A 25,834-nucleotide genomic window follows, 5' to 3' on the forward strand; every position below is an offset into this window, starting at 1 on the left:
GCGGAAGGAGTCCTTCCGCCCCGAGCGCTTCCGGCGCGGGGGGGTGGGGGGGTAGAGCTGAGGGGAAACGGCGGCTGGTGGGGCCCGGCTCTGCCATGGGGAAGAAGCACAAGAAACACAAGGCAGAAAAGGCGGAATGGCGCTCAACCTCCGCCACCGCCTACAGCGGTAAGAAGCGGGGGTGGTACAGAGGCGGCGCGCGGTGGGGGGGAGCCATCTTAGTACGCGGGGACGCGTCTGCCCTCACCCCCCTATGGCTGCCGGCGGCGGCCCTCGGTGGGCTGGGTGGCAGCGGAGCGCCTGGAAGGGGGATGCCCTAGACTGAACGTGTGAGCTGCCGGAGGTGGGCGAGCGCCCCGGGGCCAGGCCGCCGGCGCCGTCATCCCGTTGTCCGGGAGGGGCGGGGACGGAGGGAGGCGGGAGAGGGGAAGCGGGAGGCGGCCCGGGAGGGGCCAGGTGGTTGTTGGGGGCCAGGTGGATGTGGGGGCCGGTGTTTGTGGGGCCAGGTGGTTGTGGGGTGTTTTGAGACACCCCCGCCCCCCCCCAAGCATCTCCGTGTCTCGAACGGCTGTTACCGATGGATTCCGGTTCCTGCAGTGCCTCAGCGGCGCTTGGTTTCACCTGAGTCTCAGGATGTTTCCAGGGAAAGCCGAGGAGTTAGTTCCTTATGTTTGTGGGAAAATCGTGATGTAAAACGTGCTGAACAACTTTCTTATCTTGGATTTGTTAGCATGCCGTTATTATTCCCTCCAAATACATCGCATGTCTTCTCAAACTGCAGCTAAATCTTGAAAACAGTATTTCGAGAAGAAACATCAGTAATTACTGTACATTATCACCTTCATTTATGAAAACTTTTACTACTTAAACTTAGATTACGTGGATAAGCCCCTGGAAAAACCTTTAAAGCTGGTGCTTAAAGTTGGAGGAAGTGAAGTGACTGAACTTTCTGGCTCGGGGCATGATTCCAGTTACTATGACGACAGATCAGATCATGAGCGAGAACGACATAAAGAAAAGAAGAAAAAAAAGAAAAAGAAGTCTGAGAAGGAAAAAGAAAAGCATCTAGATGATGAGGAAAGAAGAAAGAGAAAGGTGAGCTATGACTTTTAGAATTCAGACATATGGGTCTTTTCATACTTGCTTAACAGATCTAAAATCTGGCACAGACTAACAGAACCGTTTTTTTCTTAAAAAAATCTGTTGCAAGAAGCTTATAGTTCAGAGACAGCACTTCAGAAATGGAAACCCATGTGTGTGTCAGTCAGTTTATTTCTGCCATTTAAAAGTGATATCCCAGTGATGATTTTTTGAACAAAGCGAAAACTCGTTTGTTGTAACGGCTTGCTTTTCTTATCCATTTGCTTTGTCTGTAGGTATGAATACTTCTGTTTTTAAGTTGGATTTCAGGCAGGTCAGAAACCTGTTTTGCTACCCATTGAGGAGGGTATTCTCAGCTTTTCAGATTAATCTGGATTGCATTTCTGTTCCTGAGATACGCCACGTTACGGGACATTGAAATCAGTGTGTTTACTCAAAACAACTTTCTGAAATCTGATCAGTTTACTGAAAACAGCTTTCTGAAATCTGAGCTGTTGAGTATGGTGGGACCCTGGTTTCGTTGGCTCTTGTTTAGGAAAACCTGCGTGCAAGATTTTGTGCCTTTGTTAGTAGCAAATATGTGGTCACCTTAGTTGTCTGTGCTGAACCTTTAAAAGTAAGATTGAAATCAGCAGGAAGGCATTGATGGTACAGTTCCCTGTACAATTTCATTTTGCTAATACTTCTTTTGCGTACTAATGATTCTCTGACCTCTCTGCTTTTTTAATTCTCTCTGTCATGTACTTTTACTATTCTCAAGTGACGGTTTTTCAGTACTGCTTTGTATGTGTGTATGGCTAAGATTGGTCATTTTGATTTGATTTATTTGCTAAGATTGTATTACTATCAGCAGGAAGGTGTTGATGGTAGAGTTCCCTGTACAGTTTCATTTTGCTAATACTTCTTTTGCATACTAATGATTCTCTGACCTCTCTGCTTTTTTAATTCTCTTCTGTCATGTAGTTTTACTATTCTCAAGTGACGGTTTTTCAGTACTGCTTTGTATGTGTGTATGGCTAAGATTGGTCATTTTGATTTGATTTATTTGTTAAGATTGTATTACTTGAAAGTGATATATCTTGTAGGACCATATAGAAGCTTTTGAATACAGGACAGACAGTTGAAAACTTTCTTTGTACAAACATTTTCAAATGTTTCAGTTAAGAGTGTGGCTGGGGATTTAAATGTCGTTAAGATGAGACCTTGTAGCATAAATTCAAATTATTTGTTTTGCCTTTGCTAAATTGTGTGGTGGTGGTGGTTTCACAGAACTTCATTATTGGTGCACGCAAGAGAAGTTAGCGGTTAGATAAGTAACAAAACTGTAGTCTAAACAAAGTTAATGAAAATAGGCTTTTCTGTGTGAACATGAATAATGACTGTAAGATTATAGGAATGACTCAGGCATGCCTTTGCTTTGAAGCTCAGGAAGAGATCATTAATTACCAGCACTGTTACAGAGCATTTCTTGTGGTTCTTTTGTAGGCTTCCTAAATTATCGTGCACTTTATTGATTCTTATTTAGTGTGCACCAAACAGCAAAAACACATTGATCAAAGCAGAGCTACAGACTGTTCTTTACTGAATAGTAACTTAACTTCTTTTGCTCTCTGGTGTAGCTTATTATCATGCGATTTTACATACAAATAGCTTCAGAGTTTAACATTCTTTTCAGTAAAAGTACAGTAACTAATGATTGAACAGTAGTCTATTAAATGCAAGGAAGCAAAAAGTGAGCAGTATTAGTTTTAATCAGAGAAGAAAATTGAAATGGTGATAGTGAGAGTGTATGCACTATTGTTTAAACCATATTACAACTCAGATATAGATTATTCCAAACAAAAAATCATGGTCTGTAACCTTTTAGTATGTGGGATTGCACATTCCAAGTACGTTCTTCTAAAATCTGTCGTCTTCCTGCTGTGCTAGGAAGAGAAAAAGAGGAAAAGGGAGAAGGAACAGTGTGACACTGAAGGAGAAACTGATGACTTTGATCCTGGGAAAAAAGTGGAGGTTGAACCTCCTCCAGATCGTCCTGTCAGAGCTTGCAGAACTCAACCAGGTGAGAAGTGTGAAAAATTAGATCATCTTGGGTGTATTTGAAAGCATGTACAACAAAGCTTTTGTCAAAGGTACCAAAATGTAAAATTTCCATGAGGATTTACTGAAATCTAGAGACTTAATTTTTTTCAACTTTCTGCTGTCTGAAAAATCAATATTCTTCTTGGTGTGTCTGGTTTTCAGTAGGTTTGTTTTCATGTGACTGAACTTGCCAAGGATGTCTGTCTCTGGGTCCTGTTACTTGGCAGAATAAAGCTAATGTAAAAGTGCCTGGTGTTCCCCTAGTTCCTCTCCACAGCATTTCCTTGGTATTTACAGAACCACGCTCACAATGTCCGAAACTAAATTTTGCTCAGTTCAAAGGAAAAAATCTGGTGAAGACTGCTTAGCTGTTATTACGGTCTTTTTTTATAACCTATGTGGGGTTTTAATTTTAGTGTCTCTATTTTCATCGAAAGTGTGGCAGTAAGTTGTGATAGGGTGTCTCTAAAGACCGTAGTCCCCCTAGTTTTCGTTTACCAGTCATCTTTAATTGCCATCACCAGCCAAAATACCTGTCAGTTGTGTGTGGTAACTTCTGCATGTTTAATCCCTTCAGATTTTGCCATGCTTTCCCTGCCTGTAGACACTGCTTGATAGTTAAAACTCAACATTATCTCATGGAAACTTTTAATTAAAAGAATTTTCAGATATATCGTGACCTCAGTACACGTATGCCTGCAAATGGAATTCAGTGGCAAAAAGTTGGGTCTTCAGGAATATTTTGAGTCTTGTATTGGAAACACTGCCTGTTGACTGGTGAAGTAATTTACTGAGGAATTTTTTAGCTATGACTACATATTTAGGTGACCTAATAGGGGTAACTGAAATTTTCTGGTCAAAGCTTTATGTCTCTGGGTAGCCTTGAAAAACTGACAAGCTGAAAACTGGTATCTCTATTGACAAGGCTTGCATTTTCATCTGCTTGGAAAATGTCATTTGAAAGCATATAAATTATCTTATCCATTCTGGTTAAGAAAGGAATTATCTCTCTATTATCATGAGCAGTTGGAGTTTTAATTCTAGATTTCAGCAAGCTGCTGCTTTTGATTTTAAAACTTCACATTAAAGCCAGTCTCTCTGAAGTATGTGCATAGAACAGGTAATTAGTGTGTAGTGTTTATTGCTTAATCTGTACAGGAAGTGAAGTTCTAATCAGATCATCTCTTGCCAGCAAATCTGCAACTATTTTTCACTTTTCTTTTTGATGGAAAAGATTCAAAGAAGCTAAGTGCATGGGTGTTATGGTAAAAAAAAACGTTAAAATTGCATGGATAGCAAGTTGTAAGAATGTGGATTTCCCAGCTGTGGTATTTGAGCAACCAAGTTTCACTTTTCTTTTCTTGTAAAAATCAAAACACTTTACTTTCACTGTATTAATACATTTTCTTATGACTACTAGACTTAGCATTACATCTGATTTAAAGTCTACTAGTTTTAATTGGATTAAAACTCAGTGAGTAATAAAGGAGAAGAAATAGTATGGTATATGCTTAGAAATCTGGTGTTCTTCAGCTTTGAAATCCGTGTGTCACTGACCTTCAGATCGATACAAGCTGAAGTCTGCTAGTTTTAATGGGATTAAAACTCAGTGAGTAATAAAGGAGAAGAAATAGTATGGTATATGCTTAGAAATCTGGTGTTCTTCAGCTTTGAAATCCGTGTGTCACTGACCTTCAGATCGATACAAGCTGTACTTGTAGTTAAGATTTTCTCTTTAGTATTTCTATTTTAAAATAAATAAATAGACCTACATTTTGTTTCATTGCACTTTCCTGTGTTTCTGTCTCAAAATGCAGCTGAAAATGAGAGCACGCCAATCCAGCAATTACTGGAACACTTCCTTCGCCAGCTTCAAAGGTATAAAGCATATTTTATCTACAGCTGTGTCGACAGTGTCTAGTGCATATTTACATGTGTTACTTCACAACTTCTTTTACTGTTTTTCTGTTTGAAAACGGTGCCTAAAGAATGGCTGTGGTATGTTTGGTAACATTTGCAACCATGTCAGTCCTGTTTTAAAGATTAGTTGAGAAAAATTAATACCAATTATGCAATTCTAGCTCTTGGCAGGGAAGTGTTTTGGACAGAGGATATCTTGCCGTTATGAATTTATTAAATATTAATGACTTAGATTAGGAATTAAAGATCAGTTATGAATTCTAGTAATTTAAAAGTGTGAATTGTTCTCACAAAATTTTGTTTTATTATGTGTCCCCCATCAGATATCAAAGCGAGTTTATACCTGCTTACTTGATAAAACTCTTAATTTGGTCAGGCTTTTTATTTTACTGTTTTCCATAAGATATTAACCCTGTACCTCATGTTTAAAAAAAATAGCAAAAACAAACCAACAAACAACCCAAAACAACAAACAAAATATTTCAATTTCCTTTTTTTTTTTCCCAAAAAGTCTACATATGTGTAATCAAAATTCTTGCCTGTATCAGGAAAATTTTCAAATACGCCTCTGTATTATGAGATTACTTTTAGTGTTTTTTCTTTTTAAGTGGTACTGTTCTTTTTATAACATTAATTAATGATAATTTTGTTTGCTGATATAAATCTAAATATATTGTTTTTATTTTTAGGAAAGATCCTCACGGGTTTTTTGCTTTTCCAGTCACGGATGCCATTGCTCCTGGATATTCCATGATAATAAAGCACCCCATGGATTTTGGTACGATGAAGGAAAAAATTGCAGCTAATGAATACAAATCAGTCACTGAATTCAAGGTGAATTGACAGAGATTTAGTTATTTCAGAACTCTTTAGTAAGAAGCTGAAGATTCTTTTTAATCATAGACGTGTTTCTGACAATTATTTTAATATTAATTTTTTCATAATTGAGCACTTTTGCATATCATTGTGTGTTAGAATGGGTTTCTTGTTTCGTTTTTCAATGTGGAAGCTCTACATTTGTCAGATTCTACTACAAATGACTGTGCAAACCAAGAACATACTCTGAAATTCTATGGAATTCATGCTGCTAGAAGTAAACATGAGTAAGACTATCACAAAGACTTAAGTGGTTGAAGAACCTGGAGCTCCTTTTTCTTTCTAGACCTGAGTAGATTGATTAAAAGGCAACTTTGACATGTCTGCAAGAAAACTGTGGATATACTGAAGCATCTTATCCTATTTTCCATATAACTTCATATGGTATGGTTGTTTGGCAGAAACTTCCTTGGCAAGTTTATTAGCAGCTTGCCTTAGCTGTGTTGTGTATTGCTGTTGCTGTAATACTTTATTGGATGCACTGTGGTTTTATACATAGTGCAGTAAGAAATCTCTTCATAGTATCGCTAGCCTATGGAAGGAAAGGAGTTTCATTTAACTGATTAATGAAGTTCTGTTAGCTGCCTTCAGTGTTATTATTTTTTAGAGAGGTTAACAGTAGACTTATCAGAGAGCACTGGCTTGCTTCTCAGGGTTAATTACTTGTGAAAAGTCCAGCAAGGTGAGCAGGGAATGGCATGTATTTTTTGTAGGTGCTTTAGCAAAGATTATTCTGTTTTGTTATGTAGGCTTTATTTTTCCAAAAAGGTATAGAGATTTATAGGAAATAGTAAAGAAGGATTCATAATAGCATTGCCGTCAGCGGTGCCGTCGGGTCTGTAAATTCTGTTGGCTTGCTGGCTTGTCTTATTCAGCAACTTAAAAAGGAAGCTTGAAAAAAGGTACCCTAAAAAAGCTTTTGCAATCTTCAATTTTTTTTTTGGTTCTGTTTGCCAGCTGAGTGTGTTGCGTTAGTAAGAATTACTTGAAATTATTTATAACAGATAATCATTCAAAGGAGAACATGAAATCATATTCTTTTGTTGCATGCAATGAGCACCTAGAAGGCTGTTTCTTGTGCTCTGAAGTTTTTGTTGTTGTTGTTTCCTTTTTATTTAATTAAAGTGCAAGTGACTGAAGCATTGGTTAAATTACTAGAATTAAAATTATATGTAAGACATTTTGATGTCCTTGTATTTCTCAATACAATAATGATTTTCAAGATGGGAAAACCACCAAAAAATACTTACCTTGGTGCCTTCCTAATTTCTCCATTTCTTCTGTTTGGTTCATTTGCATATAGAGGAAATGATGTATTTGGCATTGAGGGAAAAGGTTGGGTTTTTTTAAACTAAAAAGTCAGTTCCAAACAAAACTGAACATCTTGAAGAAGCAAAAGGGTTTCAAACCTTTGCAATCCTGTGTTACCTTTTGGCTTGCATTTACTCCATGGGCCTGTTGCTAAGGTATTATTTTGTTTTTCAGAGAGCTGCCACGAGGGAATGGTATCTTCCAGTCATTTAACAAAGGAGTTTGAAATGTTAACAATTCTTTTGTTTTGTATTTTACAGGCAGATTTTAAACTGATGTGTGATAATGCAATGACTTACAACAGACCAGATACTGTTTACTACAAGCTAGCCAAGAAGATACTGCACACAGGCTTTAAGATGATGAGCAAAGTAAGAAACCTATTAAAAACAAAAAGCGGAAACTGTTTGGGTTATTTTTTTTGGTCACACTTAAAAGGAACATAATTAATAACAATGATAAATGTTACTTCACCCATTTGTGATTAGTAATAGCAGTGCCTGTTAGTGCTGCTATATTTAAGGACTTGATAGCATTCTTGTTTTAACTGTACCTTTATTTCTCAACCTCGTTTGCACCACTGAAGTCTGTAGGAGCTTCTTCCACTGGCTTCTGTGGAAGCAATTAAGATCCATGAATATAAAACCCAACTGTAAAGCATTGCTTCTGCTTGAAACTTTAAAACAGGGTTTTATTTCTGCATGAACAAGAAAGCTTTTCGTTTTTGAAGGTGGTGGGTGTAGGGGAGGTTTCAGGCTTTTCACAAATGCACATTTTTTACTCAGATACAGTTGTTGGCTTGTAAAATGAAGTTATTTTGGTCAGCTGTTCTGTGTGTGTGTGTGTGTGTGTGCATGCATGTGTTGCAGTTATGGTAAGTGTTGTGTAAAATAGGCAGTTGTCTTTGCATATGCAGTTTTTTGTTTGTTTGTTTCTCTCTTGATAGTTGGGCTGCAGAAATTCTGATGCCATGCTACCATGACCAAATCATGTTGCATCGCCATTGGAAACGAGGCATTAAGAACAAAATAAGGCCATGGCCATTCCCATCCCATCCCATTATCATAGCATCTTGGCTATGAGGGAAAGGTTAAGTCCCTGCCGCTCTGTCCTTTCTGATTCTAGGAACGGCTGTTAGCTTTGAAGCGCAGCATGTCGTTTATGCAGGACATGGATTTTTCTCAGCAGGCAGCTCTTTTGGGTGATGAAGACACAGCAGTTGAGGAACCTGTCCCTGAAGTTGTTCCTGTACAAGCAGAGACTACCAAGAAATCCAAAAAGCAAAATAAGGAAGTTATTAGGTAAAGGTTTTAATGGGCATGCTTACTGGCTTGTTGCAGCTTTTGTAGTATTAGACAGCAGCAAAGAATTGAGGAAAAACCCCTCCTCTTTCCCTGTGGATAAATAGGCAGTTTTATTTATTTGTTTATTATATAAGTAGTTTAATAACCCAGCAATTCCCAACTTGAAACAAACAATTCAAAGAATGACTGCATATTCGATAAAATGCTTGCAGTTGATGAGTATATATGTTTTTATCCTTCTTTATATCAAATAATGAGTAGTTTCTTCCCATGATGGTTTGTAATGTTTCTTTCATTTTTAACATAGTCATGAATTCAAATGTGTTTTGTCCTTCTTTTCTTTTTTTCTTTCTCCCTCCTCCCAGATGATTTACTGTACCAAAATCTAAACAGGATCTTTCTGGGAGGGCAAAGTGGCCCCGGATCAGTACATTATTTTATTTAACTTTAGTCTTATCTGGATATAGAGGTACAGGAGATTATTTCTGGAGCAGATAATAACATATTCCAAATTAAATCTTATTAAGCTACTTTGAAAAATATATTGCTAGTGCAATAGCTGTCTTCCAGCTAATACGCGCTCCTGTGTCACAAAGTTGTGTTTTTATAGCTAAAACCTAATTTTTTTTTTATTTTCTATTTTATGATTTTAGCAGAATCTGTGATTTACAAGCAAATTATGTTGTTCAATGTTCTTACATAGACATCCTAGGATAGGTGTCAAATTTAAATTGTAGAGCATTTTATCAGCTGGAATTTTATGAAGATAAAACAGTAACAGAGCATTACTAGTCATATCTGAAATAATCTGATCACGTAGGTGTGTTTGGCAGACTTCTTTCTTAAACATCCAAAGTAAAAAAAAAAAAAAGTGAAATATGAATTGATATTTCAAGTTCATGTGCTCTCATTTTTTGTTAAAAGTGAACTTTATTTTTTTTTTTAAAGTGAGTTCTAATCGGCCACATGTTTTTTGCTACACTTCAAGCATTTTTATAATCCTGCTTAATGTCTGGTGGAAGAAGTAGTATTTTAATGTAGTTGTTTCGTGGAAATAAGAGACTGCAACATGTATCTTCAGAAATAATTTTAAACTGAATAATTTTTTTGGCTGGAACTATTCTAATATCAGCGTACAGAGATATACCTGTTGCTGTATCATGGGGAATTATCAAAGTGTAATTTGTTCTTTGTTTAAGAAATAACTGAAAGTGCCTTTCTGTAAGCAAGACTTGATTGGGGGGAGGGAGTTTGGTTTTTGTTTGGTTGGTTTTTTTTAAAGATGATGATGATTTGGTTTTCATGGTGCCTAGAATAATAGGCTTTCTCTTCTGATTAATTTTTGTGTAAACTCCATTACAGGAGTAACTTTATACTTTGCCACTTTCTGTGTGTTCATCTTCAAATACACGTAACTAATAGAGCAAGAAATTGAGACTGCCAAGCAATATAGTACTGCTTTGTCTTTAATATCTACCTTAACATACAGCTCAGATAGTTATAAATAGCTGACCTTTAATTTTATCCTGATACCAGTTTCCTTGCAATTAGTTGTGGTCTAAATTCCCAGTTCTTCTCAACGTTTATGTACGTTTAGTAGTTGGAATTAATTTGGTTTTGGTTTTTTTTAATTAACAACCTGTTAAACATTTGTGTTTTGGCATCAGTAGGACAGATATTAGTCTTTTTGATGTACAGTAAGAGATTTTTGGGGAGAATTGCAGATATTTTTGCCTTCATGTTTCATGGTTGAAAACAGAGGAGGAGTTGAAGTCAATGTTTGCAAAGTGTTAAAGCAGTTTAGACTTCTGTACTGTAGTTTAAAAGTGACTGGATCACTTGGACATCCTAACATCTAAGTAGCTTTTGAAAATTCTGTCCAGGATGTTGCAACTTTCTGAACATTCTCTCAAAATTCTTGTCCGTTAAGTATTCTGTAGACTGAGATGGAAAGTGCTAGTTGTTGAGGTGTTTCCTGCTGTGTACGCAATTTCTTAAACTTTCAATGAAACAAAAATCGTATAACAGATTTGTCTCATAATAGTATGATCCTGTGATCTTTTTATTGTCTTTAATAGCAAAACTTTCTTGTGTATCGGATCTGAATCTCTATACAGAGAGAAATTCTTAGCTAAGCAAATGGAAGAAGATACCCCAGGAGAGAGAAATGGATTTGGTGTGAGGAGATGCTCTACCCATTACCTAAGGTGTTTGGCCCTGGTGTCTAATGTCCATATAATGCCCTGAAAGATTTTGATGTACAAAGTTTATTTTAAATATATAATATAATGAAGACTGCCATATCCTACTGATATCTTCACACTTCCCCTTATAATACTACCTTTCTCTGATTTTATATAAAAGCTAAGATATGTCCTGTTCTATCTTAGGTATGCTTATTTGTTATTCTTTATTGTTGTGGTGCTTTAATGAAAAGGAGTCTACTGAAAGATAAATGTTAAATTCTGTAATTTCAATGAGAAGGAATGGTGTGATTGATACTGATTAGGAATACTAATTGCCAATATTAACAAACATAGGAATTAAAAGATTCCCTATTAGACTGGGAGCAGTGTCCTACAAGCAACTAAATGACATAATCCTCATAAATGCAGCCGTTACAGGTTTTTGTTTCCTCATATTAGAGTTACAGAGTCTCCATTCCCTCATCATGTAATTTTTTTTTCTGCATCTTTCTATTTGGATTTTGTGAAAACAGCATATTCATGCATGTGGGAGACTAAGGACTTGTACAGCATTCACCTTGTATTAATGCAATTTGAGTCCCAATCTCTGTTTTGTAATACTTCCTTTATTTTCATCAAGGTACAGAAACAATTACATTTTGGAAGTTCAGTAGTTTGGTAGTTGTCAGCTTCTGCTGCAAAACTTCAGTTTAATAATATGATTATAGTTCTGCTTAAATCTGAAGTAGACTGACACTGGGAGAGGAGTGGGACTGATTACTCTATTTAGCAAACTCAGAATTCACCCCTTGGTTTTGTTTTAGCTTTTAATGTCTACAGCTGCTCCTCTTCTCTTTCTTAGTTGCATATTTGAGCCCGAGGGAAATGCGTGCAGCCTGACAGATAGCACTGCTGAAGAACATGTCCTGGCACTAGTGGAACACGCAGCAGATGAAGCTCGGGATAGGATCAATCGCTATCTACCCAACAGCAAGGTCTACTGCACAACAAAGTTCACGATTCCATTTTATGTCTGACTGTTGAATGCTTTGTTTCATCTTAGGAAGCAGTATTATGGTTTGTGAGACGCTAACTTGTAGGGTGTATGCTCCGTGTGGAATACGGATACGACTGTTGTTTACCATTTAGTTCCCACTGGAGCCCATTCTAGGGTGTCCTAAATGGATCTCAAGTTGTATTGTGTGTTGAACATGCTTAGTAATTCTCTTGCAGAAGACAATGGTATGTTGCTCAGTTTTGAATCTGGCTTCCTTAATTGCAACCCTTAGCATTCAAAGTGATTAAAATAACATCACACTCTTATTGTTGCAACCTCAAAGAAAACTTCTGGTGCAGCTTGAAAGGTTATTAGGATTTCCCCCACTCCAGCAAGCCAAGGAATTCAGGAATTTTTTGGACAGCATTAACCAAGGGTTTGATTGTCTTGAATGTGATTCTGAAACTGATTCCATGTGTTTGGTTTTTGTGCTGTTCCAAGAGCACAAGGAAGGACATTTTAGAAGGAGTAGCTCAGTGATCCCATTAGTACAGTTTCCTCAGTGCTGTCTGCTTATGGGCTGTGTTTTTCTTAGCTGTGTGATAATGGTGGATTCCTTCATGACTTCGTGCTGTGGTTGGAGTGAATGCTACAGGTACCTTTACTGTTTCCCTTGCATTGTGTGGAATCTTATTTCCACCATTATACTTTGTCCTCATCTCTCATTCTGTCTCATGCTGCAGTATGTGATGCTGCAATTGAAAAAAGAATCAGGATGTTCCTACATCCTGCTTTTCCCACCTGTTTTTTTAACAACTGCTGGAGAAGAAACATTTGTTTTGAAGCACTGGCAGTAGCAGTTGTGTCTTCAAGTTTAAATGTCTATTTCTTTGACACTGGCCCTTGTTATGCAGTCACATTAGGCTCAACTGGATTAGGAAGTAAAGCCTCAAAGAACAGTGGGAAAAGATTTAACTTCTTCAGTATATTTGTGTTTCTTTGGATAATTAGAAGACTTGCTAGGATTGAAGGCTGTTTGAAACCTCCAAAGAAAGAGTGGCTTTTTAAAAAGCCTTTGAAGCAATACCAATCTTTTGCTGTTTGCTAGCTTTACCAAAAAGGCCTGTCGTGTTGATGCGTGTTGATGTACTTCTTCAGTATATTTGTGTTTCTTTGGATAATTAGAAGACTTGCTAGGATTGAAGGCTGTTTGAAACCTCCAAAGAAAGAGTGGCTTTTTAAAAAGCCTTTGAAGCAATACCAATCTTTTGCTGTTTGCTAGCTTTACCAAAAAGGCCTGTTGTGTTGATTCAGTCAGTTTTGCACTCTTCAAGAAACAGTTGTTCTAGGTGGGCATCTCTTAATTGTCTAGGCCATTAATTAGCTGGACAACCTGCTGCAGATCTCACTGAATCTAGGCAGCACTCACACATTTTCTTAGAGTTCTGCTATTGTCAACTTTTGCCATCACTTGAAGGTATTGTTCTGTTCATTCTCTTTCCAGCATTTGTCACCTCTGTTTTTATTACATGCCAACATTAGCTTTGGCCTTATGTATGCAGAGAGTTTTAAACATTTTAAGAGGGAGGGGGAAAAAAAAAGACAAAATAAGAGATTTATTGTTCTATTTCTTTGACACTGGCCCTTGTTATGCAGTCACATTAGGCTCAACTGGATTAGGAAGTAAAGCCTCAAAGAACAGTGGGAAAAGATTTAACTTCTTCAGTATATTTGTGTTTCTTTGGATAATTAGAAGACTTGCTAGGATTGAAGGCTGTTTGAAACCTCCAAAGAAAGAGTGGCTTTTTGAAAAGCCTTTGAAGCAATACCAATCTTTTGCTGTTTGCTAGCTTTACCAAAAAGGCCTGTCGTGTTGATGCGTGTTGATGCAGTCTTCAAGAAACAGTTGTTCTAGGTGGGCATCTCTTAGTTGTCTAGGCCATTAATTAGCTAGACAACCTGCTGCAGATCCCACTGAATCTAGGCAGCACTGACACATTTTCTTAGAGTTCTCCTATTGTCAACTTTTGCCATCACTTGAAGGTATCGTTTTGTTCATTCTCTTTCCAGCATTTGTCACCTCTGTTTTTATTATATGCCAACATTAGCTTTGGCCTTATGTATGCAGAGAGTTTTAAACATTTTAAGAGGGAGGGGGAAAAAAAAAGACAAAATAAGAGATTTATTGTTCGATTTACTTGGATGTATTTACTAATATTTCTTTAGGGAGAGCATAGTTGTAATTTTCTGTCTTTACTGAGAAGTTACAGACTTTTTTGCACGGAAAAAAAAGACAAAATAAGAGATAGATTTATTGTTCAATTTACTTGGATGTATTTACTAATATTTCTTTAGGGAGAGCATAGTTGTAATTTTCTGTCTTTACTGAGAAGTTACAGACTTTTTTGCACGATTCATGTGTAGTCACTTTCTGACATCAGCTTAGTTTGTTGCATTGTTTCTGGCTCTATATCTTCACAGACCCCTGTGTGTTCTGTTGTCTTTCACATCTCTGGCTGTCATTTTAGCATTGTATTTGTGTGCGCTGATAGGTCTGTCACAGCACTTCTTCCTCTGTAAGAATTTGATAGTGTGTTCACAAAAGTACTTCTAATTAGAGAAGGTTGTGGGTGAGCTATGGAAACAAGCGGTTCAGTCTAGATTTGAAAATAAACAGTGAGGTAGATTGTGAGTAGGAGTTAGAGTTCTGCTTCTAAAAAGAGTGTTCTAGGCTTGGCAGTCAGCCTGGCTCCATCCTAATTATCGTGGAATTGTTTTTGTCTTGGATACAACCTTTAGATCTGATTTAGGAAGATGAATAAGGAGTTGTATAAATGACACAGGAACTTTTAATCTGAAGCCTTCTGTTTTGAAGCATTTTCTAGGCAGTGATAAATAGTTGCGACTCAAGATTTTCTGTATTAAAAAGGGAATACTGGTGTGAAGGATCTGAATACAGTTTAAAAAGCTTTTTATATTTTCCTGTGCAAGTAAGCGACTCCTTCTTTGAGTTTGGACTGTTTTGAATGATTGCTTCTGTATCTTTGTGGTTCTATCTACAGATTGGTTATCTGAAAAAAAATGGAGATGGGACTTTATTATTTAGTGTAGTAAATTCATCTGATCCAGAAGCAGAAGGTAAATGCCGTAATCTTTCAAGCAAACGTTTCTAATGTTGAATGTTCTAGCAGATTTTGAGGTCTTAACTGTATATACGGATCCTGTGTAGTATAAATGAGGTTTTTTTTTTTTTTAAAAAATCAATTATCCCCCAAACCATTTTCCCCAACAGCTCTACGTAGTATCTCCAATATAAGATATTTCTCTTTGCCTTTCAAATGTTCACTCTTCAGGTGCTCTCTTTTACTGATGCTAACAGCAACAAGGTAAAATAATATCTAATTATAAGCACTTATACATTGCTACAAATGTATAGAGAACTTAGAAGACAGGCTTTTGCTCCAAGTACCCTGGAGTGTTAGCATCTAATAGGCAAAATAGAGGTGAACGAAAGTTCTGTGATCCTATGTAAATGTGCAGTACAGAATAATCTTTTACCTTTTATTTATTTCCTAAGTTAAAACTGAAATTTAGCTAAGAATTTAAGTTAATTAGGTTTTGCTTAATTGTTTTTCTTTAATTCCTCAATTCTTTCTGTGGGTTTTTGTTTGTGCCACTACTATACATAATTTATACTGTCTTATCCTTTCCATGTGATAACCATTAGATTCCATAGCAGCAAGAGAGATTTAAAATAACTGAAAGTGTCCTAAATGTTGTTGGGATTTCTTTTTGAGTTTAAAAACATATTCGAAATTATTTGAGCCATTTTAATTAAGCTGTTCTCAGAACTTTAGAAGAAAGAAATATTGCTATAATGGTAATTATCTTAACAAGATTCTTCATGTGCTGTCTGGGTTTCTACAGACAAACTACCACTTAGTCAACATAAAAAATTCCTTTTATTGCTTCACAATATCTGGATCTTGAATGTTTATGAATCAGGTAGTAAAACAATTTCAGATGCTGCTGTATACTTTGAAAGTGAAATAACTACGCAAGCCCTAGATCTTGTGAATAAAAGATGGAAATATTTACAGCATGTATTTGAAATTGAAATGGAGAATCTGAATGACACTACCTATACTTAATAAAAATATGCAGATTAAAAGACATTTAGCCTTTATGGTAACTGCAACTTTTTATAATAGCAAAATCTAAATATTCACCATAAATAAATTTTAAACATGAAATGCTTTTCTAAATTAATATTATCTTCTTTTAAATCAAATTATTAGAGGAAGAGACTCATCCAGTGGATCTGAGTTCACTGTCAAGCAAATTATTACCTGGCTTCACTACGCTGGGCTTTAAAGATGAACGAAGAAATAAAGGTAAATGCCAAAGAACGTGTTTTAACTTTGCATTAATTAAGTGTTTGGGCAATTTCTTGATATAGAATAATTTCAGATTATACCTGGCTCCAAAGAAAGTTCACTGGTTATTTGTATAATATATAATTGTTCCTTTTACAGCAGAATGCAGTTTTAATTAAATTGACTTATTTTCCTTATTAAACATCACATAATTAGGAGTTTTGCCTTAGCGTTGTAGCCACACTAGATGCTTTCCAGTAATAGTACTCCAGTTTCTCTGAAGGAAAAAATTTTTCCTGAGCAACTGCACTTAGAGTTGAGGACAAAAACCTTTTGGTCATTTGTGGTTTTATATCGTATGACAAGGATTTCAGAAACAGTGGATTTTTTTTCTACTATTACTAACATTTTTATAGTTTCTAATCTGCTCTTCAGAAACTGACTGGCAAACAACAGTGAAGTAGACACACAGAAAAAAAAAACAAAAAATAAAAGTTGGCAGGGGGATGAATCTTTATTTATGGGAATGGGGTAATTAACTTAGTCCTTTATTTTCCAGTAGGGTAAGTTCATTTATTTATATGGTTAAAATAATTTCACTGATTCTGGAGTCCGCAAGCATCATTGAGATATTGCTCTTGATTTCAATTGGAGAAAAACCACCACTGCACTTTCTGTATCTGTTTCAGAAAACAAAAGCTTTTCTTTTTCTCCACCCCTTACCTCCCTCCCCCAGTGATCTTTAACACTTGTATTCACCATTTGTCATCTCTTTCTTCTACCTGTCTAGTAACCTTTCTTACAAGTGCAAGTACTGCACCTTCCATGCAAAACAACTCTATATTTCATGATTTGAAATCGGATGAAATGGAACTCCTGTACTCAGCATATGGTGATGAAACTGGGATACAATGTGCCTTAAGGTAAGTGCTTTCCTTATTAGAAGGTCTAACTTCTCATAGCAATGTTATGAAAAGCAGTTTGGACTAAACATCAACTAGGAGCTTCCAAATCCTGATTATTTTTTTTCTAAAACTTATTTTTAAAAATAACTCACTTTAAAAATTGAAGCTAGCTTTCATCCTGGTTGGTGATTTGTGTTTTGTTTTGGGGTATATGTGTTGTATTTATTTTTTTTTTCATCTGCACTTTTAAGTTACCCGGTTTACTGCAAGGTTCTTAAGGATCTTGTTAATAGAATCTTTGACCACAAGATATTGTAGGTTGCTAAAGATTTAGCATTTTGCTTTAAACCCAGCAGAAAGTAAGTTTAGATATGCAAGTAATAGATTTCAGTGACTTTAAAACAGTGATATTTTTTCAAGGAGTTTCAAAACAGTTAAAGCTGCTAGAAAAGGAAAATGCCACTTTTCCTTAAATTGTAGATCTTGGAAGGAAAGAGTTAATCACAAGCTTTTTTTCTTTTCTTTGTGTTGTTTTTGTGGATTTTTTAACCCACTACCAATGGCAGGTCAAGTGAAAATTTGCTGGTAGCTATGAAAAACAAGTTTGCACATACATTTACTTCCATTTAAAAAAAAATAAAAGGGAAACTTATGTTGAAGGCCTTAATTGCTTTTCTGAAGAAGCATAGAAGTGTAAAAGAACAAGGAAAATGTAGGTGTAGTGCAGCATATTTGGGGAAACCATACTATACGTTGAAATATTTTTTACAAAAGTAAACATTTCCTGTAATGCTTATATCTCCATTCCTACTAGCTTACAAGAATTCGTGAAGGATGCTGGAAATTACAGCAAGAAAATAGTAGATGATCTTCTGGACCAGATCACTAGTGGAGATCATTCCAAAACTATTTATCAGCTAAAGCAGGTGTGTCCTTGGTGCACAGAAATGTCACAATTCATCAAAACAGGAATGGACGCGTTTCTGGTTTTTGATATTGTATGAGATGCTTTGTTTTCCGCTGTCAGTTTAAGCAGGGCAGGTTTCCTGCAACCAAATTAGAAACTGAATTAATCAGCAGAGAAATAATCATTTTCTTTTCTCCAGCTAGTTCAGTTCTGCAGTGTGGTTCCCTGTGTGACTGCAGAACTGAAGGGGCGGGTGTGGGGGACGCGGCACAGCAGGGGTAGAAGGGGCCAACCATCTGAATGGTGTCTGGGCAGCCCTGTCACTCAGTGTCATGACTTACTTATCTGCTTCTCAGTTATATTGTAATGCTTTTGTTAATGTTTTGGGGTTTTTTCTTAATTTAAATGCAAAATCTATTCCTTGTGGAAGGATTAATTATTTGGAACATTGAAATAATGTTGGAGAATAGATCACTATGGCTATACAGCTATCTATTACCCAACGATGCTAACTTTTAAATTCATCTAGTATGTATCCTGCCCATCCACAAGAAGGGCTGGAGGGAGGATATTCTTCTACATCTAGAACTATGTGTATACAACACATTGAACTTAGCTTTATAATAAAACACGTGCCTTTCCCTTTTTGCCACCTTGTTCTATGAATGTAGTTCCAAATGAGAATTTCTGAATGCCTTTCTAATATTTACACTTAGAAATGCTGTTCAGTTGTGACGTGGATATGCAGAGTTGTTGTGCAATTAAATGTGCTTCAATGATGATGTGCCATGGTGTTTTATGTGTGAATGTGGATATGCAGAGATGTTGTGCAATTAAATGTGCTTCTATGATGATGTGCCATGGTGTTTTATGTGTGACTACTTTGTGCTGCTACATTTGAGTGAGAATGAATCTCTTTGAAAGGGCAACCTTAAATGATTTGCAATCGGGTGTTACTGAAGTAATGACTAAGATCTATGACTCGAATATAAAGTTAATGTGCTGAAGAAATAGTGTAAGGGGACTCAAAGTATTAGTTAAAATGCATAATACTAAAATATTTTAAAACAGTAATTGTTACATTGTAGTTGCATTACAGATATGTGAAAAAGTTAGCTGTCTCTTGCTTCGTTTTGTGTGTGAACTTTGAATATGCTTGAAATTGTACAAGAGAGAGATCTTTCTTCTATGGTGAATAAAGTAATTGTTACTGCTCTTTCCTTCCAGAGGCGAAACATCCCAGTAAAACCACTGGATGAAGTTAAAGTAAGTTATGCTGTTACTCAGTCTCTTGAGGTTTTTTTTACTGGAAAAAGCATCTTGGCATTTGAAGGAGAGAAAGTGATCTTCTCTGGGCTTCCAACATTCAAATTCCTAGTTTTGTTTAATGTGCATCTGTTCTATATAATAATACAGAAAAGCTTGATAAGTGGAGTATGTGATAAAGAGGTTAGTCCTAAAGAGGCTGTCCTGGTTAGTTGCAAATTGTTTATGCAAATGTATATGGTCACCCATTAGAGATGAGCTAGTCCTTATTTTTTTGTGAAGTATCTGTGCAAACGTCATAAAACATGAGTGTTCTGTGGTAGCCTACCATCTGATCATGGTAAATCAGTAAATTAAGCAAACTAAGAATATTCATAGGAAACATAAGTATAAGCTGTGAAATGCTAAGGTCTAAAATATGATTTGATTCTTTAGGTTCTGCCAGTTCTCATAAAAGAAGAACAGAAGTTGCGTAATACCTGTCCGGATTCTTCCAAACAGATTATGGTAAAATGGTTTGTGTGTAAAAACAAAACAAACAAAAAAACCCCAGACAAACAAAAAACCTCAACCCCAAACCGACCAACCAAAAAAAACCCCAAACCAACCAACTAAACAAAAGGAGGATGCAAACAAAAAACCTCAACCCCAAACCAACCAACCAAAAAAAAAACCCAAACCAACCAACTAAACAAAAGGAGGATTGAGAAATTAATTTTGTTTCAGTGCAAGTATATGCATGCACTGAGGTAGAAGATTAAAGTTACAGTATCTTGAATAAGCTTTCAGTGCTTAACATGGATTCCCTGACACTCAGTCTATTTTAGTGGGTTTGTTTGTCCTGTTGTTCTGTATTCTCTAGTTTAATTCAGCATACATAACTAAATCTCAGAGGCAGAGGGACCACTTAAGAATCTGAAAGATGCTCGATGAATACTGCTGATGAATATTTGAGGTTTGACCTGCTGTGAAAGTGGGAAAAGCCAGTAGCATTTATCAGTTTTACCTCATCCATTGAAAATGTGTCTTAGAAAGTAGGGGTAAATAATTCCTATCTAATGCCTTCACAGTCACTAATCAAATCTTTCTTTAAGTGGTAAAGGTTTTATCTTGCAATTACTTGTGACAACAGAAGATAGGCACTGTATTCCATGGCAATACACATAAAAAAAATATATGGATTACATTATAGCAATGAATACAACTTAGAGTTCTATAAACATACCTTTATGTTTTGTGGAAAGTTTTGTATTTCTCTAGAGGGTGACAGGTTAAGTTAATTCATGAAAGTGCTCAGTTTCTTTTTCATATTTTTAAAAGATAATTCCTGGTGGTATATTTACCCACACATCTTACTCCTGCTGGAACAGACAGCCTCAGAGAATTATGTTAAAATGTGTTTTGCAGCTTAATGACTTTTACTTTGGTCTCTTACTTTTTGCCTTTACATAGCAGTGTTGCAAAAGGTATGGAAAAAGTGAAATTGTTGTCTTGAAGACTGAATTACATTATGCAAATGTATATGAAAAAGACTTGAGAGACCAGCTCCAGCTGATACTGTGTATAGAGAGGCCCACCTTACTGGTTTTGTTAGTCACATACTAGAAATGTCAATAAATCCAGTGTTGCATTGTGAAGGTGAGGGAAAAGGGGATCTGGGAGTGGTTCGCAATTAGGGATACCAATAATGCTTCCCCTCACCAGGGTTCTGCCATGGGACAGGAATGAGTTGAGCGTGTTGATCTCATCTCAAAGATGAGATGAGAGATCCTTTGCTGCCTGCGAGTTGCAGGTTAGCCAAGGTGGTTATGGATGCTTTCCTGGTTTTGTTAGTCACATAGTAAAAATGTCAATAAATCCAGTGTTGCATTGCGAAGGTGAGGGAAAAGGGGATCTGGGAGTGGTTCACAGTTAGGGATACCAGTAATGCTTCCCCTCATCAGGGTTCTGCCATGGGATGGGAATGAGTTGAGCATGTTGATCTCATCTCAAATATGAGATGAGAGATCCTTTGCTGCCTGCGAGTTGCAGGTTAGCCAAGGTGGTTATGGATGCTCCAGGCTTAAGGGTTGTGGAGAAGGTTTTGAGAATACGGATACCTTAATACGTTGAGAAGTTAGAGATTGGCACTATTGCTACTCTTTCTGTTTCTTGCATTTTAATAGGTTGGACAGTTAGGGATACCAGTAATGCTTCCCCTCATCAGGGTTCTGCCATGGGATGGGAATGAGTTGAGCATGTTGATCTCATCTCAAATATGAGATGAGAGATCCTTTGCTGCCTGCGAGTTGCAGGTTAGCCAAGGTGGTTATGGATGCTCCAGGCTTAAGGGTTGTGGAGAAGGTTTTGAGAATACGGATACCTTAATACGTTGAGAAGTTAGAGATTGGCACTATTGCTACTCTTTCTGTTTCTTGCATTTTAATAGGTTGGAGAATCTGCTGGAGACAGTAACACTTCTGACTTGGACTTTCTGTCTATGAAACCATATTCAGATGTCTCTCTCGATATTTCTATGTTAAGTTCGTTAGGTAAGTAATTAAATATACAAACCATCAATTATGTTTTAATTGTACCATTTAGGCAAATAACAACTGGATTTGCTAAGAATAAGAAAGTGTTCAAATAGTAGTAAGTCTATATTTGATGTAGGTAAAAGTCTAGGGCTGGTACATGATAAATGACACCTTGGTCTTTTTTTTTCCTTTGAGACATCCATGTGCTTGCCAAGCTAACTCTTCCTGTATCACTGAAGAAACCAAAGTATTTGTACCTCACAATTTTCATAGCTTTGCTTGTTTTTCATGTGTTCATAGTAACGTAAATTTTAAGGATCAGCACGGAGCTTTAGCTCAGAAATGTTACTGTTTCACATGCTGCCTTTCGAAATATCTGGGAGAGTAGGTAAGTATGTGAAGCTCAATCATATTGCCACTTGGAATGTCCCAAAGCAAAAAGCAGAAGAAATTTCACATGTTGGAAAGACACATGTCTTCAGATAAGGCAGTGGTATAAAAGTATTGGGTTGTTGTCTCAAATACACATATTTGATAGGTATCCTTCTTTAAATACTACGAGTAATATTCCCCCTGCAGGCTTCTGAGCTGGTTAAATGGCTTCAAAAATGTTATCGCACAAAACAATATTGCTTATGGTTTAAGATACTTTTAATTCAGACAGTGAAAAATACCAAACTATCTATTATAAAATATAACTGAGGTAATTGAAAGCATAAAAAAAAAAATCTACAAATTTGTCCCATAGATGCAGTATTTGAAAAGCAATTGTAAGCTCTGATTATGGTGTGTCACACTAATTTTATTGCAGTACGGTAAAAAATGAGTAAATATCTGTTTTATAGGTAATGTTTAGACATATCAGTTGTACTATGAATTTCTTGCTCCATGGAAAGCTGCTTGAGTTTTTGATCTTTCTGTAAATAGTCATACTTCTGGATTACTTAGCTTCCAGAGAGAGTTTATGGCATTATTTCTTAGCATAATTCTTGCAAGAATTCTTAGCAAGGTCTGTACTAAAGACAGCCCAAAGAGAAGGGAGTTTATTTTCCTGTTTAAAGGTGAGGGATTTTTTTTAAAAACATCAAATGAAAGAGTAGCATACGTTGGCACATACTTCCAGTTCTTTCCAATTTCACAATTTTATTTGACTTACTGAAAAATCAGTGTAGCTGGGAAAGATACTGTTCTTAAAACCTTCTGTGATGGGGATTTCTTCACCCCCATAAATTACATGTTTATTTTAATAGTATTTTAGGTATTTAAGTAATCTTTTTACTGACTTCCTCTTTGCTGCAAACTAAGTGCATTATTTTGTGTCTGGAGTTAAACAGATGAGGAAGACAAATGAAACTATTATAGCTCTTTAAATACTGGGAGTCAGTTCAGTTTCAGCCATTTCCTATGGTGCTCTTTTAATTCTCCAATATTGCCAAATTTATTTCAACATGTATTTCTTGGAACTGCAAACACATCTTCAATTGTTGCCTTTTAGAAGAGCAAAGGAAAATGCAAAGCTGAGGTCTTTTGTGTAATAGACAACACTTGTGATAATTTTATTTTACGTGTGCTTTTTTCTATGGTGACTTGGTAATTTATGAGTCAATCCACATGTGCTAATTATGGTTTTTGGTTGGTAATTGGTGACCCTTAGGGAAAGTGAAGAAGGAGCTTGATCATGATGATAACCATTTACACCTGGATGAAACAACTAAGCTGCTGCAGGACCTTCATGAAGCTCAGGCTGACAGAGTGGGATCCCGACCATCATCCAATTTGAGTTCCCTCTCCAATACCTCTGAAAGAGACCAACATCATCTTGGTAAAGTTACCTGTGTCATGGACATTGCAGGGCAGGTTCAGATTGGATATTAGGAAACATTTTTACACTGAAAGGGTTATTGAGCATTGGAATGGGCTGCCCAGGGAAGGAGTTGAGGCACCATCCCTGGAGGGATTTAAAAGACGGGTTGACATAGTGCTTAGAGACATGGTTTAGTGATGGTTTTTAATCCGAGTTAGGTTGATGGTTGCACTAGATGATCTTAAAGGTCCCTTCCAACCTAGACAATTCCATGATTCTATGTGTTAATTTTTAAATATGCATGCATACTTTTAACCTGTAGAATTTAGGACACTAATTGTAGTTACTTATTTTTTGATTAGGCATGATTGAAGTAATGTGAAGTAAATAGATACTGACTGGTAAATACCTATATGTGCTGTGAATTTATGCTTTTTGAAATATTAAAGAGCATGTAACATTTATTGTATTTCAGCATAGCTATATTCAGCAAGTACGAGGTGGGATTCTACAACAGCCTTCCATTGTCAACTGTGAAATTCAGTGATAAGGCAAGATGATAGGGTAACATACCGATTAACAATTTGGTGCCATCTCTAAAAAGATAGGAGACATTGGTTGGATGATACTCAGTTATGTTTTGCATAATTTTTCAACTCAGAGTAATGTAATAATGACTGCTTTTTCAAAAGGGATCTAAATTAGTGAAGAATCTTGCAAATTCTTTTTCAAAATCTTCTGCTTAAATATAATTTAAATGTCTGTCTTGCTTTAAAAGTCAAAAATAACATGTGAAATAACCATGCTGTGTATGTACATAAATATATCTCCATTATTTTTCTGTACTTTAAAAGGTTTTATTATTTTTTCTCCATACTGTACAGGAAGCCCTTCTCATCTGAGTGTTGGAGAACAGCAGGACATGGTTCATGATCCCTATGAATTTCTTCAGTCTCCGGAAACCTCGAATGCCACTACGAACTAATCTGATGTGTACTATATGTATTTTGTATTGTAATTATATTATGTTTTTGTCCATGGCAGAAACCTCAAATTTGTCCTCTTTTCTATGAGGATTCCTGTATAATATTATCATATATGCTAGATAAAGAAAAAAAAAAACGTAATACCTACTTAGTACATCATGTTGTTAGCAATGTACCAACACCTGCTTTTAATTTGTTTGTTGAGGGAGGTTGTTGTCTACAGGTATGTGAACCTTGACTGAGAAACAACAAATGTGTTAGAAAAAATTGTATTTTATAGCAACTAAAAAGTGGTAATTTTCCCAGTATCATGGCAGCAGTCATGAAATGTTTCTGGTAGAATTATGTACCAGTTCAGATCTTAACTTGAACACCTTTGGGGAGAAATACTTTATTTCAGCAGTGACAGAACTGCATGAATTGTGATCATTATCACATTTTCCTTCTCCCATCTAATAATCTGTAGAAGTTGTTTCTGTTTCCCCGTATTTTTATCTTTTAATCACTCTAGAGAATACTTAATTTGAGAGTAACAAAACTTGGTAGTTGCATTAAAATGAGAATTCTACCCTGGATCTAAAAAAGATGGATGTTTTTGTGATCCCTTGTGTCTTGAAACACAAAGAAAATATAATAATTATATTTTTAAATTTGGTATGTATATTTACTTGGATAGAAAAAATACTGGATGAGGTGTGCTTTTCAGTAATTTTAAAACAAAATTTTTATAATTCAGTACTGATGCAATGGGGGTTTTGTACCATTGATATGTGTGAGCTGTACAGATGTTACGAATTTTCAATATTTTGTAAATAAATATTAATAAAAATACAAACCCACTTTTGATGTTTGCAAATACTTCATTCTTGCCAGGAGAAAATTTGCTTCCTTATCTTTAATAAGTCTGAAAAACTAGGAGGCTTTGTCTGAATTTTACTGCTGCTTCGATTTTTATGCATGGCTTTCATCATGCCACATGTAGCTGTAAACAAAATTACCTGAATTTCTAGAAACCAGTGGGGAAGCCTGTCAGACTTTATCAAGCCTTCGATATCAGCTATCTAAGTAGGAAGATCTGTTCGTTCAAACAAGTATTTGTGGTCTAGATGATTTCCTCTCCCTCCCCGTCAGAGATGCCTCTTTCCAGCTCCTCCCTCACTCCACTTCTTGGGGATCTGTGTTTGCTGTTTTGCAGTACAATTAATGGAGCAGTGGCCCACCCTAAAGGGTGTAAATAAAGAATGAGGATCAGAAAACAGGAGCTTTTGAAATCAGCTTTGCCTGGCAAAGGCAGTTA

General features: G+C 36.3%; 1 protein-coding gene across 10 annotated transcripts; it reads left to right on the top strand.

Annotated features, from left to right (window-relative positions):
- The first annotated feature begins 46 nt into the window (after positions 1-46).
- Positions 47-25,376, top strand: BRD9 (bromodomain containing 9). Of its 10 annotated transcripts, none has more exons than XM_014951991.1 (18): positions 47-168; positions 875-1,095; positions 3,031-3,163; positions 5,001-5,061; positions 5,793-5,937; positions 7,551-7,661; positions 8,416-8,591; positions 10,673-10,801; positions 11,643-11,775; positions 14,840-14,915; positions 16,076-16,171; positions 16,944-17,076; positions 17,873-17,984; positions 19,193-19,231; positions 19,667-19,738; positions 21,660-21,762; positions 23,402-23,569; positions 24,436-25,376. In XM_014951991.1, the coding sequence occupies exons 1-18, from the start codon at positions 96-98 to the stop codon at positions 24,534-24,536; spliced, it is 2,082 nt and encodes a 693-aa protein (XP_014807477.1). In that variant the 5' UTR covers positions 47-95; the 3' UTR covers positions 24,537-25,376. The 10 variants fall into 10 exon arrangements, with proteins under 10 accessions (XP_014807477.1, XP_014807478.1, XP_014807479.1 ...); XM_014951992.1 differs by having other exon boundaries at positions 10,712-10,801; XM_014951993.1 differs by having other exon boundaries at positions 8,476-8,591.
- The last annotated feature ends 458 nt before the right edge of the window (positions 25,377-25,834 follow it).

This window comes from Calidris pugnax, unplaced genomic scaffold (assembly GCF_001431845.1).
Source record: "Calidris pugnax isolate Ruff unplaced genomic scaffold, ASM143184v1 scaffold224, whole genome shotgun sequence".
NCBI lineage: Eukaryota > Metazoa > Chordata > Aves > Charadriiformes > Scolopacidae > Calidris > Calidris pugnax.

What these genes read in the sequence shown, in the direction of transcription:
- BRD9 (XM_014951991.1), top strand. Translation starts at nt 96, where the DNA reads ATGGGGAAGAAGCACAAGAAACACAAGGCAGAAAAGGCGGAATGGCGC. An exon ending in AGATGAACGAAGAAATAAAG is followed by an intron (nt 16,172 to 16,943) that starts GTAAATGCCAAA and finishes CTACCTGTCTAG; the next exon opens with TAACCTTTCTTACAAGTGCA. An exon ending in ATTCTTCCAAACAGATTATG is followed by an intron (nt 19,739 to 21,659) that starts GTAAAATGGTTT and finishes GCATTTTAATAG; the next exon opens with GTTGGAGAATCTGCTGGAGA.